Source organism: Neoarius graeffei, chromosome 26 (genome assembly GCF_027579695.1).
Source record: "Neoarius graeffei isolate fNeoGra1 chromosome 26, fNeoGra1.pri, whole genome shotgun sequence".
NCBI lineage: Eukaryota > Metazoa > Chordata > Actinopteri > Siluriformes > Ariidae > Neoarius > Neoarius graeffei.
In genome coordinates, this window is record NC_083594.1 from 3,915,984 (window position 1) to 3,929,580 (window position 13,597).

At 37.1% G+C, this 13,597-nt stretch overlaps 1 protein-coding gene across 5 annotated transcripts in view; it reads right to left on the reverse strand.

Moving 5' to 3' along the window:
* Window positions 1-13,597, reverse strand: part of ccdc50b (coiled-coil domain containing 50b) — a 45,614-nt gene that overhangs the window by 4,212 nt on the left and 27,805 nt on the right. For 3 of the 5 annotated variants that reach the window (XM_060910988.1, XM_060910987.1, XM_060910990.1), the window contains 6 exons: window positions 7,844-8,227; window positions 7,667-7,717; window positions 7,278-7,382; window positions 5,228-5,325; window positions 4,997-5,091; window positions 608-4,922 (listed from right to left, as the gene is read on the reverse strand). In XM_060910988.1, the coding sequence (XP_060766971.1) occupies window positions 4,777-4,922; window positions 4,997-5,091; window positions 5,228-5,325; window positions 7,278-7,382; window positions 7,667-7,717; window positions 7,844-8,227 (879 nt within the window). In that variant the 3' untranslated portion in view covers window positions 608-4,776. Of the gene's footprint in view, window positions 1-607; window positions 4,923-4,996; window positions 5,092-5,227; window positions 5,326-7,277; window positions 7,383-7,666; window positions 7,718-7,843; window positions 8,228-13,597 lie in introns of those variants that run through there. The other 2 variants (XM_060910991.1, XM_060910986.1) reach the window with 2 other exon arrangements.

Consider the following 13,597-nt stretch of genomic DNA (forward strand, 5'->3'; position numbering starts at 1 on the left):
AGGAATGACCTCATCTTGGTCTCCAGGCTTTTATATCTTCCTAGTGATGTTACACTCCCAAAATAAACAGAATACCAATATGGTTTCAGAATTAAATTATCTTTTTTTTTTCCATAGAGAAAATTCAAACGTGGTACACAAGGCAACGAGGCATAAATCTGGTTTTCTGTGTGCTAGAAGAATAGATTATGTAGATTAGATAATACAGTTTGGACATGCCTTCTAATTCAATATTTATTCTTTATTTCATTAATTAAAAGACTCTCCATGTCTGAAAAGTAATGACGGATGCCACTTTGTACTTAGTTGTTCGGTTCTTCATATAACATGCATGGATTAGTACAGTTGGGGTGTTGAATAGGGCTATTAACTTGTAGCATTTTTATTATTTACTATTTGATCTCAAATGGATTAAGAAGGCAATAAATTCTACTAATTAACTTTAGACGAGGCACCTGTTAATTGAAAAGCATTCCAGGTGACAACCTCATGAAGCTGGTCAAGATAACGCCAATAGTGTACAAAGTGTCATTAAGGTAAACGATACCTAGTGTAGAGAATCTAAAATATGAAAGATATTTTGTTTACCACATAATTCTATGTTCCAACTATTTCATAGTTTTAATATCTTCCGTTTTGTTCTACAATGTAGAAAATAGCCACAACATAGAAACATCTATGAATGAGTAGAGTAAGGGTGTACAAACTTTCGACTGGTACTATACAGGAAGCCTTGGTTGAGCTGACATGGACTGACCTAGATAATAAAAAGTTTGTGATCTAAATTATGCCTCATTTCAACCACGACTAAATTTACCATAGGAATAAAAAAAAAAATAAAAATAAAACAAAAATGTGGGTTAAAGTAGCAGAAACTGTGACCACATTCAAGGTGAAGTGTGTGAGTGTGTGTGGGTGGAGTGAATCCATAGCTAAGCAGATCTATAATAATATTCTGACGCAGCTCGACACCTAAACAGTTCAACATGACAAGAATTCCCCTGCACGTGATCAGAAACTCAGTGAACATCTCTCTCATCCATTCATTCATTCAGAGACTCGTATCAGTCACGGGTCGAGCTGCGTTCACATTATTAATCATTCAAAAGAACATTTATTCAGAGCTTTGTTACAACTATTACATGACCTGCAAGTATGGAGTGTACAGTGCAAGTTCATGAAGAGAATTTTAGAAAATAATAAAAAAAAAAAAGTGGACAGGTGTGCCAAAAATACACTAAGGCAAAGCAACGCCCCCCTCCCAAAAAAAAAACAAAACACCAAGGACACACTGTATACGGCAATATCAATAGTGTCTCATTTATCGAACAGATTTTACTGATTGTGCATGAATCTAATATGCTTTTCGATTTATTTCAATGTTTTATATACTATAGGAATAAAAAATCTGACTACAAACATGTCTTTTAATGAAAAAAGATGTACTGAAATATATTTCAACACACATATATAATTTTTTTTCTATCCACATTCACTCCAGTGAGCAATCGTGCGCTCTGATTGGCTACTCTACTACTAGGGTATCAGCTCATATACTGCAAGTAGAGAAAAACAAAATGGCGGCGCGTGTTGCTGAACCAACCGAGGACGAAATAAAAACTCTACTCAAAAACAAAACCCCAAAAAATGCAAAAAAAGAAAGGCAACAAAATATGGAATAAAAAGTATTTGATGGTAAGAACAGATCCATCCATTATCTGTAGCTGCTTATCCTGTCCTACAGGGTCGCAGGTAAGCTGGAGCCTGGTAAGAACAGATCTTTTTTTTTTTCCAAGGATTCTTATCACCACCTTTTTCACAAATTGCTCCTGTCATTTCGCCGGTTTGTTTACATTCTTCATCTTTAAGCATTAAAATTTGTTGAATTGGTTGAAAAGCTCAAAGAAGTTTGAAAATTACAGAACTGAAATGTCCAAGGAAGAATTAAATAAACGTCTAAAGCTGTTCTTTACCTCGGCACGACAGCAAGACGGTACTTTCTACAAAAAAACCCCAACAACACTAAAAAGTCAATTCATGCAGCCATCGATAGGTTTTTAAGAAGTTCGCCTAAGCGGAAATGATTCTGTTGGATGTTTTGTATTAAAGTTTTTATTTATCGAATTTGTGAAAAATAAAAATGCTCTGTTTCTCAAAATCCAGTGAATGTGGATAGAATAAAAGTTATTCCACTCAATCTCGTCGTACACGGATTATAGACAACTCTGTGCTACGCACCTCGTCAGCTCACGTACGACTCGATTTTGTGGAATAACTTAATTTTATATATAAATAACACAAAACCTTACTCAGAATTGTCCTAGTTTAATCAAAATGTTGTCTCACACACACTATTATTATTTAAATGCCCTTCAGATAAATGTGATATTTTCTACGGCAGACGTATTCAAATTCCCCCCCTCCCACGACTCCCCACGTCCCAGATTTTTGAGAACTCTGCCAGGGACAAAACATGATTGCCTTTTATTCACTGGAAAATGAAATGAAACAAAACCAGAGCAGAAGAGATTGGTAAATGTGATGAGCAGTAAAGATGGAACACAGTAACTACCTGCTCGATAAAGATCCTTTTACAAATCACTTGTCTAATCATCTGACATCTCTCCTGAAACCCTGAATGTTTTCTGATCGTCAGATAAAAGAGAAAACAAACAGCATTTAAAATCACAGTTCAGTTACAAATAACATCAACATTATTTATGTCATTGTAGACCTATTTAGTCTGGTTTTTTTTTCTAAACCAGACGTTCAGTTTTGGATTATTTTTGCCTGAAATTTTTCAGTGGGATCTGTAATAAATACTACAGTTAACCGATGTGATATAATTATTTAACGATTGTTAAGTCTGACACACGCTGCTAAACATTATTTCACATGAACTACCTTTAAAAAAACTTCCATTTGCCATGACAGAAAGCGAGAGCGCTGTATCACATCGACACATTTTTGAAGCTCATTCGTACTCGCGTGTTGAGTGTTCACGTGTCGAATGACTCATCTGATGTTTTTATAATGGCGGACGGAAAAAAAAGTAAGGCTGCTCTTTTGGCGCATTTTTGAATTCTGATTGTAAAATGTAAATCTCTGATGAAAATACGTAGAAGTTGGCAGGTACAGAATAGTTATTTTTAGTTCTCCATTGCAGTTCCTTCCCTGCAGTCTGAATATCTCTGCACTGTAGTGTACCACAAGGCTCGGTACTCTGTTCAATTAAAATTTTTTGTCCATACGCTCAATGAGTTACTCGTCATTCTTCATAGCAATGAAACTTGATCACAGCTGGCCATACTGTATCTGTGAACCTGTATATCCGGTACAGCCATACTGAATGCATGAATCACTTTTTAAAAACAAAAAAAAAACAAACATTACATAGAAATTCTTCGTAAATGATAGTGAAGCCAAATGGAAAAAAAGGCATGCTAAACTGTGGAATCCAGGCTCTATGGACAATCTATTACATCTGGATTCTAATAAAGCACATCTTGACTTATTAATAAAATTAGTACTATTACTAAAACTGCCTGTTTTTTGTTACAATTTAAGGAATAATAATCACCTGTTAAAACCTCCTTAATGCAAAAAACAAGAGGATTACTAATTTAAAAACACTTGATACACACCAGGAAAAGAGATCCTATCACATCACTGCACTGGCTGCATGATTTCTTTCGAATTTATTTAAAAAAAAAAAATTCATGTTAAATTATCTGAGTAGTTTAGCACCGTGTTACGTCCATTAATGCTCCATACGATGCTGAACTCTCTCCACATATGAAACTATATTTAGATCTGGAACACTTATTTCGCGTCTTCATTACTTTTATTATTATTTTTACCTACTGTAATTCTTTTAGACTCTCATTTTGAGATGTTTAGGATCTCAAATTGCTGATTCTACTATAATGGATGCTGAGGGATATTTTAGATGTGTAGTAGATTATATTTCTATCGTAAGAATATTATTATACTCCCAAAACAGTTGTAGTTGTTTCTTAATAACTTTATACTGGAATCTATTTGTGGTCATGTGTGCATCATCACCATTAATGTCGAGAGTGAATGATACTTATTGCTTTGATTTGTATTATTGAAGACTGATTCTGTTTGACTAAAGATGGAAAGTCTTCCCAGAAGAGCAGAGGTTTTGGAATGGGATGTTCAATCCGCAGGTGTCCACATACTTTTGGCTTTATGGTGTATAATGACATTGTTCTTGGCAGTGGACGCGAACTTTTGGACGCTAACATATTTGATTTGGTCTCTTTTATAGTGTTTTGTTACAATGCTGTTGAATTTTCGACTCTGATTAATCAGGAGGTGTTACAGGGACTAAAAAGAGACAGAAGGAGTCTCCAGTATCAGTGCTTTGTAACAGTCAGAGGCAAAGCGTTAACATGACAAGCTGCGTTATTTTTGTCTTATTAACTTCAAGACAGAGGAAAAAAAAAAAAAAAAGAGGCTGCTGTAAGAAACTAACACCACAACATTAAATGTAACTATAAGCGGACAAAACGTGCATCGTTATTCAATTAATGCAAATTTGTAGTCATCGTTGGCACATTGCTGTAGTATAAGAGGAGTAAAACACTTCAGGGGTTGCTGTAACAGGAAATTAATCAACTTTGGGCTGGTAACAGGAACTCTGCTTCATCACAGCAGCCTGTTGTGTTTTATTCCTGATTTATCAGACCGTTTCTGATGTTAAACGACAGTACACAACTTTAAAAAAAAAAAAAAAAAACACCTTTGCCTTTACTGCTGCTTACAGCTTTCCCGTTTCTCTTTGGGTTTGTGGCGCCCTGATTTGTCAGCGTGGCGTCTGCTCGGCGGGATGATGGAAGGTTCCGGAAGGTAGTCGTAGAAAACACTGTGAGGTGTACGAGGAGCCAGGCAGATTCCTGCGGACACAGAGTTGACACTTTTACTGGAAAAGTAGTAAATGTTTTTCCAGAATATTTTAAAGAGGAATTACCAGAGGATGAGCCGGTCGAGATCCGGTTTTCCTGTTTCCTGCCGGTGAACGTCGGGTCCAGTTCTTCTGCGATGTTGTGGAAGGGGTGTGTGTGTCTGAAGAAAAGGGAAATGATTTAGAATAATGAATGTGTGCTGGTGGGATAAACACTGCCACACTGTAGGGTGTGTGTGTGTGTGTGTGTGTGTGTGTGTGTGTGTGTGTGTGTGTGTGTGTGTGTGTGAGACTAACAGAGCAGTGCATGTGGGGATTAGTGGGGGCTGATCCAGGGATTGTTCTTCTTCCACAGGTGAGTGCAGGCCCTCGGAGTTCAGTCTCTCTCTGGGCACCTGAATAATTTATAAAATTATAAATGAATTGGTAATAAAACTGGGAGGGGGTTTGAGTAAAAATCCTGAAAATAGAAATCTCAATTTCAGTGAGGTTGCCTGAGAAAGTGAGGTGACATCCGGCTGAAATTTGATAACCAAATGTTTCTAATTTTATTCATTTTTTTCCTCCAGGTACTTTTTTTTTTATTTTATAAATAAGTCAAAACTTTCCACACCACAATAAACTCTCAGTTCTGATTTATGACTCTGTGCAAGCATCTTCAGCACATGCAAAGAAATGCTGTGGAGCAAAGATGCCTTCAAAAATAAATGTTTCTACTTTAAAAAAATGCTATAAAGAGCAGTAAACAGGAATAAATGAAGCAGAGTCAATATTCAGTGTGACGACCCTTTGCTTAAGAAAAATGCTTAGAGATTACACAGCCTGAGAATAATAATCGTAATCCTTTTTTCCCCATCAATTTGAATCATCATAAATTTGTATCATGATTTATCATCACACGATAGATCATTACATACCTAGTTATGACCCTTTGCTTTAAAAAAACAAAACAAAATAGTGTTCTCAGGTCCAGTGAGGTCAGTTTTATGCGGAAATGAGCTGCAGGTTTTCCTGAGCATCTTACAGAACCAGCCGCAGTTCTTCTGGACACTGACTGTCACACTCACTTCTTCATTTTGCACCAAAAATTTTCCAGCAGCCTTCATTATGTTTTCTTTTTTCATCTGAAAAGTGCTCTCTTATGCAATATGCTGCTCAGATACAAACTTTTTTCCTGTAATATTTAATTTTTTGAAGGTTGTGTTGTATAATAACCAAAACTGTCCTTCACTTCACTTTTTTTTTTTGAAGGATGACTTCATCTCATCTCATTATCTCTAGCCACTTTATCCTTCTACAGGGTCGCGGGCGAGCTGGAGCCTATCCCAGCTGACTACGGGCGAAAGGCGGGGTACACCCTGGACAAGTCGCCAGGTCATCACAGGGCTGACACATAGACACAGACAACCATTCACACTCACACCTACGCTCAATTTAGAGTCACCAGTTAACCTAACCTGCATGTCTTTGGACTGTGGGGGAAACCGGAGCACCCGGAGGAAACCCACGTGGACACGGGGAGAACATGCAAACTCCGCACAGAAAGGCCCTCGCCGGCCACGGGGCTCGAACCCGGACCTTCTTGCTGTGAGGCGGCAGCGCTAACCACTACACCACCGTGCCGCCTGAAGGATGACTTATTTAAAAAAAAATTTTTGAAGAAATGTTTGGTAATTTTTTTTTTTACCAAACTTATTTAAGCACAGGACACATTCATTTACAGAAACATATAGATATCACATTGTTTTGTATATAAATAGATTTTTTCCCCTTTTTTTGAAAAAAAAAAAAAATCATCATTCAGGAAAAGGAGTGAAATGGAGGACAGTTACAATAAAATAAGGATTTGCAATAATATAAAATAAAGAATGTGTGTGTATAGGATTTATGGAAATCTCACTGAATAATGTGGGAAAAATAACGTTATTCAGTTTTATTTAAGTTTGAAATTTGTGTGTTTGTATAAAGCTAGGTGACTTCCTTTCCTTTACTGCTTACATTCAGGCCAACTCTCACTTAAAAAAAACAAACAAAAAAAACCAATAACCCTGTAAAATGGTCTTAATTTCAGGCCCAAGGTTTTTTTTTTTAATGAATATTTTTTTTAATGATGACAGACAGATGAAGCATGTCAGCTAAACCACTTAGACTTAGCAAACTTTTGTAAAGAAACTCTTCTTTGAACCGTCTAAAAACATTTCTTTAAATACACTGATTAAACACACACACACACACACACACACACACACACACACACACACACAGAATTTGGTGTATGAAGTGCTTTGGATTTAAAAATGCACCCTGATGAAAATAAACAGAAGGTTGAGCTGCGAGACATCCCGACCTTTCTGCCTGTGCATCTTGGGTCATGCAACCTCTGCAGAGCAAGCAGGTCATGTGACCTCCTGTTGCTCCTGTTCTCCTCTCGCTGCATGTAGCGAGCGAGTTCCTAAAAAAAAAAAAAAGAAAGAAAGAAGAGTGAATGTGATGAGGGTCAGGAGTTCACAAAGCTTTCATCATATTTGAGTCTAACAATATTTCACCCATCCATTAATTAAATCTTTTCATCCATCCATCCATCCATCCATCCACTCACCCATATTACCTTTCATCCATGTATCTATTAATTAATCCACCCACCCTTATAATAATCCATTCACTCATCCTTACATCCTCTTTCATCCCTTTATCCAGTTTAAGTCAATACTCTCATCCATCCATGTATCCTCTCACCTCATCTTGGGCCACCTGTACTGTACGGAAGTCCACGTCAGTTTCAGTGCTCTGGAACCAAAAGCATGAGAGAATGTGTCCTGAATAATAATAATAATAAGAAGAAGAAGAAGAAGAAGAAGAAGAAGAAGAAGGAGACATGCGGTGTGTGTGTGTGTATGTATCTACATGACCTACCCTCCTGTGAGGCTGATTGTCCTCCTCCTCCTGCAGTCTACGAGCCAGTTCAGCATCCCGCATCATCTGCTGCCAGAACCCTAACCCTGAGAGAAAGAACGAGAGAAGAGACAGGAGGAGAGAGAAGTAAGGACAGAGATTGAGAGAAAAGACAGGAGAAAGGAGAAGGTAAGAGGGACGGAGAGTGAAAGTGTGTGAGAGAGAAAGAAAGAGAGAGAGAGAGAGAGAGAATGTAATCATGTCCCTGTGTGTCTGTAGTGAAGTGTGTGATGTGAGATTACCCTGATTGAGCAGCGAATCTCCGCTGTCCTTGTGGTAACCAGCCTCAGCTCTCTCCTGTCTAATCTTCAATTCTTCCTCCTCCTGCAGCTGCTTGGCCATCTCCTACCATCACACACACACACACACACACACACACACACACACACACACACACACACACACAGGTCATTTTTCGTTAACTGTCTCAGTTCACTTCTGTCTGAATGTAACATCGTTTTATTAATATGAGGCTCTTTGACAAACACTGTATTTAATGGTCAGATTTATTCCAGAACTTTCCAAACACTGACCCAAACCAAAGCTGATATTTATTGCTTTATACAACTTTATTGTAAATATTCGGTAAGTAAAGGAGTAAAACACTCTGTCGTTGTTAAATCAAAAATAAATAAATTTTAAAAATCAAGGGTGTGATGCGTTACTGTTACCACCCTCTCATTCCACAGCAACACAGCACTGATCATTTTTAATCCATTTATAAATGTAAAACAAGTTAGCTCTTGTTCTGACTTATAACAAATCTCTCATATTTCTCTCTTTATTGAAGTTAATAAGACGAAAAAATTGCAGCTTGTCATGTTACCAAGAAACTGCAAAAAGTCTAAACTCCTCCGTCCTGAAGATATCGGAAAACTTAAAAAGATACAGCTTTCCCTCTGACGCTTACAAAGTACTAACACTGGATATGAGCAACCGTGCGCTCTGATTGGCTACTCTACTACTAGGATACCAGCTCATATACCACGAGTAGAGAAAAACAAAATGGTGGAGTGTGTTGCTGAACCAACCGAGGACGAAATAAAAACTCTACTTGAAAACAAAACCCCAAAAAATACAAAGGGCAACAAAACATGGAATGAAAATATTTGATGGTAAAAACGTACCTTTTTTCTTTTTCAAGAATTATCATCATCATCATCGCATTTTTCACAAATTGCTCCTGTCATTTCGCCGGTTTGTTTACATTCTAAGCAGAAATTATTTTGTCGGACGTTTTGTATAAAAGTTTTTATTTATCGAATTTACAAAAAATAAAAATGCTCCGTTTCTCAAAATCCAGTGAATGAGGATCAAATAAAACAGTTATTCCAGTCAATCCCATCGTACATGGTTTATAGATAACTCAGTGCTACGCGCCTCGTCAGCTCTCAGCTCATGTACGACTCGATTTTGTGGAATAACTGCCAAATATATGTTTTTCTTTGTTACATCATAACACATTTTTAAGCGGTGTATTATTCGACTTGGATTATTTGGAGCATCTGTTGTACAAATCCCTGAAATGATAATGTGTCAGAACAAGAGTATTAACATAAACCTGTGGTTTGCAGCTGTATTACTGTCAGAGCTGCTGTTAGAGAGAATTAATCAACACCTTCTGATTAATCAGAGTCCAGAATTCGACACCAGTGTGGTAGAAGGTTTAAACTCAACTTTACATTTTAATTGGGACCAGTGTGTGAAATCTTACATGTTGGGAAACTCCATGTATGAAATGACATTTGGCTGTAAATTACAGTGCAATGACATTCGAAGCCGTTTCTGTCCCTTGGTCTCGTTCTCAGCTCAGTGGAGACTGTAGAGGCCGAGAATGTGGGCTGAGAAGTTTCCACACACATCACGAACACACTGAGTAGAGGAAAGTACAGCTCAATATAAACCCCCACACACACCCACTGCATGTGCACATGCCGAGCAACAACATGTTCATCGTTGTTGAGGTTGGTGAGGTTTTGATTCTGAAGGTGATTTCTATTATGATAAGTGCAACTGCCTCGTGCGTGTGTGTGTGTGTGTGTGTGTGTGTGTGTGTGTGTGCGCGCGCGTGCATACGTGTGCGCGCCTGTGCATACGTCTTAGTTTCTGTTGCAGTTCTACAACTGTGACATCATGGGAGCTCTGTATTATTACACTTTGAAACAGAAACACCGCATTTAGAAACACTGAAATACTTAACTATTTTATTCCACTGCACGCACGCAGGCGCGCGCGCGCGCACACACACACACACACACACACACACAGAGTTATACAAGATAAAACACTAAAAGTACAAAAAAAATGCCAAGAGGCACTTCCTCTATGGAAAACAGAATTAAATTCAAATAGATAATGCAATAAAAAAAGAGCATTCATGTGAAAAGAGGGAGAGGATTGATTAGAGCTATAAATAAAATAAATAAACACACTATAATTTCAATATGTGCCAATAATAGTGGCACATCTTGTTAAATATTTCTTGATAATGGATTTGTTTTTCTCTGAATAAATTTATTTCAATTAAAGGTTGGATTTTTCTCATTTTTTTCCAGTGTCAGATGAAGCGAAAGGTGGATTTTTTCCTGGCACTTTTTACTGAATCTTTACAGGGGGGTCAGTAAACATGGAGGGAGCTGTATTTTTTTATGATATTTTGATTATTTATTGGAGCCTGTTTTGGAGAATTTTTGCTTTTGAGTAATTAAGGTTTAGATTTAAACCTGTGATCAGTCAAATAAACTAATAAGTGTAATATAACTGCAAATATATATTTTATATAAAAAATATATTATAATCATAAATACAGTTGTTCTCAAACTCCACTTTGAGAAAATGAGAATGTTTTACTTAAATGCAATAAACACTTTTCACCAGAAGAGGGCAGCACAACAATATTTGCTGAATTATTTCCTTACATCACCTTTACTTTTTTTTTTGTAGCTTCACTCAAGTCAAACGTTATTGTTCCCCCCCCCCCCCCCCCACACACACATATCAAATGTTTTTCACCTCCATCATGATCCTAGAGATTTACTCTATGTATTTTTTTTGTTTTTTAAGAAATCCAACCAATCCACAAAGCTGCAGCTGCTACACAAAATAACAGCTTCGGAATAAACTGGATACTGTAATTGTGCCTGTCTGAGCAAACTGACTGTAAACCCTCATAAGTAAGAGTTTATAAAGCTTAGAAAGAACACGTGAGTAAATTTAAAAAAAACAAGAAAAAGGCCTGAGTGATAAATTAGTGCCAAGTTTAATCACACTGTATACGGATGAATTTATTTGAAAATTGTTTGCAGGAGCATTTACAGAAGAAATAAAAAAAACAAAAACAAAATGTAGTACAGAAAAAAAAAAACCTTGCATCCTACATTTTGCCCCCGAGTTTCCTCTAAAGAGAAGACTCACTAACGTGAACTTTGATTGACTTCAAATCATATAAATGATGAGTTACTGAGATATTATATATGGATTTCACTTAAAAATAAGTCAGCTGTGCTGTGAACGCACCGAAAACAGACATCTGTCGGGAAATTTACTAAAAGATTAATAAACTGAATAACATCACCTCTATAAAAGCATACAATTCAAAGTACTAACGCAAAATCAATAATGTGTTATTATTATTATTATTATTAGCCTGAAGCTTAGCTCAATAAATACGGAGGTTTGGCCTCCACAAAGAACACACAATTTTCAGAAAGCTGTATTTCACTGAAGGTTTCGTGGATTTTTTTTTTTTTTGATGAAACATCACGAGTTTCATTTTTTAACACTTTTAAACACAAAGCAACAAGGTGTTATGTTGGTGTGAGACGAAGCTTAAGAGCAGAAACTTTCTTAAAGAGAGAAAGCTCTGATTAAGATCTCTGAAGTTTTGTGGTTTATTTCCCTCCTGTATTTTTGTCTCACGGTGCCTTTTAAATATTTTCTGATTTGTCTTGCATGCAAGATGTTTGTTGAAAAAACCATTAAATACGTATTAAAAATAAATGACAAGAGCGCAGAGGGGGTACAAACTTTTGCACTCAACCGCACTGTAATGTATAAAGAATTCTGACGCCTTTTAGTGCTCATCAGCACCGCGGTTAGATATTTCACGTCGTCTAACAAAGTGTTCACTCAGATGTGATAAAATTTATCTGTATACAGTTAGTCAGTTAGAGGGGTTGCAGGGCCCCTGACAGCCCACCCAGGGGCCCACACCTAACACACACACTTCATGTACTATAATAATAAGCCAGGTGTCCTGTGGTGTGTCTTCTCACTCTATGTGGTGAATGGAGGCTCTGAAAGGCTTTTTCTTGCTCATACAGGACACACACACACACACACACCCCAAGGCCTCTTTTTATCAACAATCACAGTGACTTACACAGTGCCATCTTGTTTAAATAGTTGACAGGACGCTCTGAACCGCCGTCTGATGAAAGGTTTCATTCCAAAAGCTTCGACTCTTAAAACCTAAACAATGCGATAAAGCGAGGCGGAGCAGAAGCCTGTCATTTATTTCCTTTTTTCTTTAAAGCTTGACTTGTCCTGTTGAGACCACTATAAGGAGGGACAATGACTCCAGCTAGCGTAGCTGATGCACTGTGAATGAGTTCATGTTCTCAGTGAACACATCTTCCCCTCCAGCACACACACGGCGCATGTTCGTTACTGAGCGAGCGTTCATGACCTTCTGGCCAGATTGAATAAGTCAATACCAGGTGTCTCACAATCGCTGAGTGAGTATTAAAGACACACGGTTTACTGAGAGACCAAAATCGGCTTCCTTAAACTTTAAAAAAAAAAAAAAAAAGACACAGACTATTTTTTTTAGCTGCAATTAGTTCCCATTTTGTTTGATATCCAAAAACAAAAGAAAAACTTATAACTATGGTGTCATCTCATTCCGTCAGGTACAAACCTGTCATAACAGGTGTATAGAGACTTTACGAAGAAAAATTAAAGCTAGGAAGGAAGTAGAAAAGATGATTGGTGTTGGTAGAGTTAGCTTGTTTGGCTAGTCTGCTACAGAGAATATGACATGTTAATCAAATATAAATACAATCTAAACAAAAGGTGTCTATAGTGCATTATATCCCTCATCAAAAAAATTCCCACACAGGGATTGGCTCACGTGACATAAAACAGTTCCACCACTGATTAAATAATGTATCTTGTGACGTCAAAAAAAAAAAAAAAACGGTGTGAATCAGTCATGGTATATCCTGGATATACCATGAACTGATGTCACAATTTCAAGCTATATGGCTGACTTGAGACTTTTTTTCTTTACAATAAAAACAGACAAAAGTAGAAGTCATTAATACAATCAAAACAAAAGCTAACATTTCAGCCAGGAGGATTTTCAACTAAACATATTAAAACCACATAAATCAAGTTTTTTTTTTTTTTTACAGCTTTCTGATTTTATGAGTGAGTAATTGGTTTTATGGATTGCTTGGTCTCTTTTTCAAATCCCAAAAACAATGGTTTAATAACCGACTCGAGTCACAGCTGCGGCTCCGCGAGCATTTCTGTATGTAGATCTACGCATCATGATCATGCCTAGGGAGGCAGGCAAAAAATAGAATAAAAGAAACTTTTTTTAAAAAAAGGTTTAAAAAAAAAAAGGGATAGCATGGTACATTGCACATGCGTAGGTCGAAGGTCGCACCGAGGTAAGCAACAAACATGGCTGCCTCCAGTGAGTTGATGCCG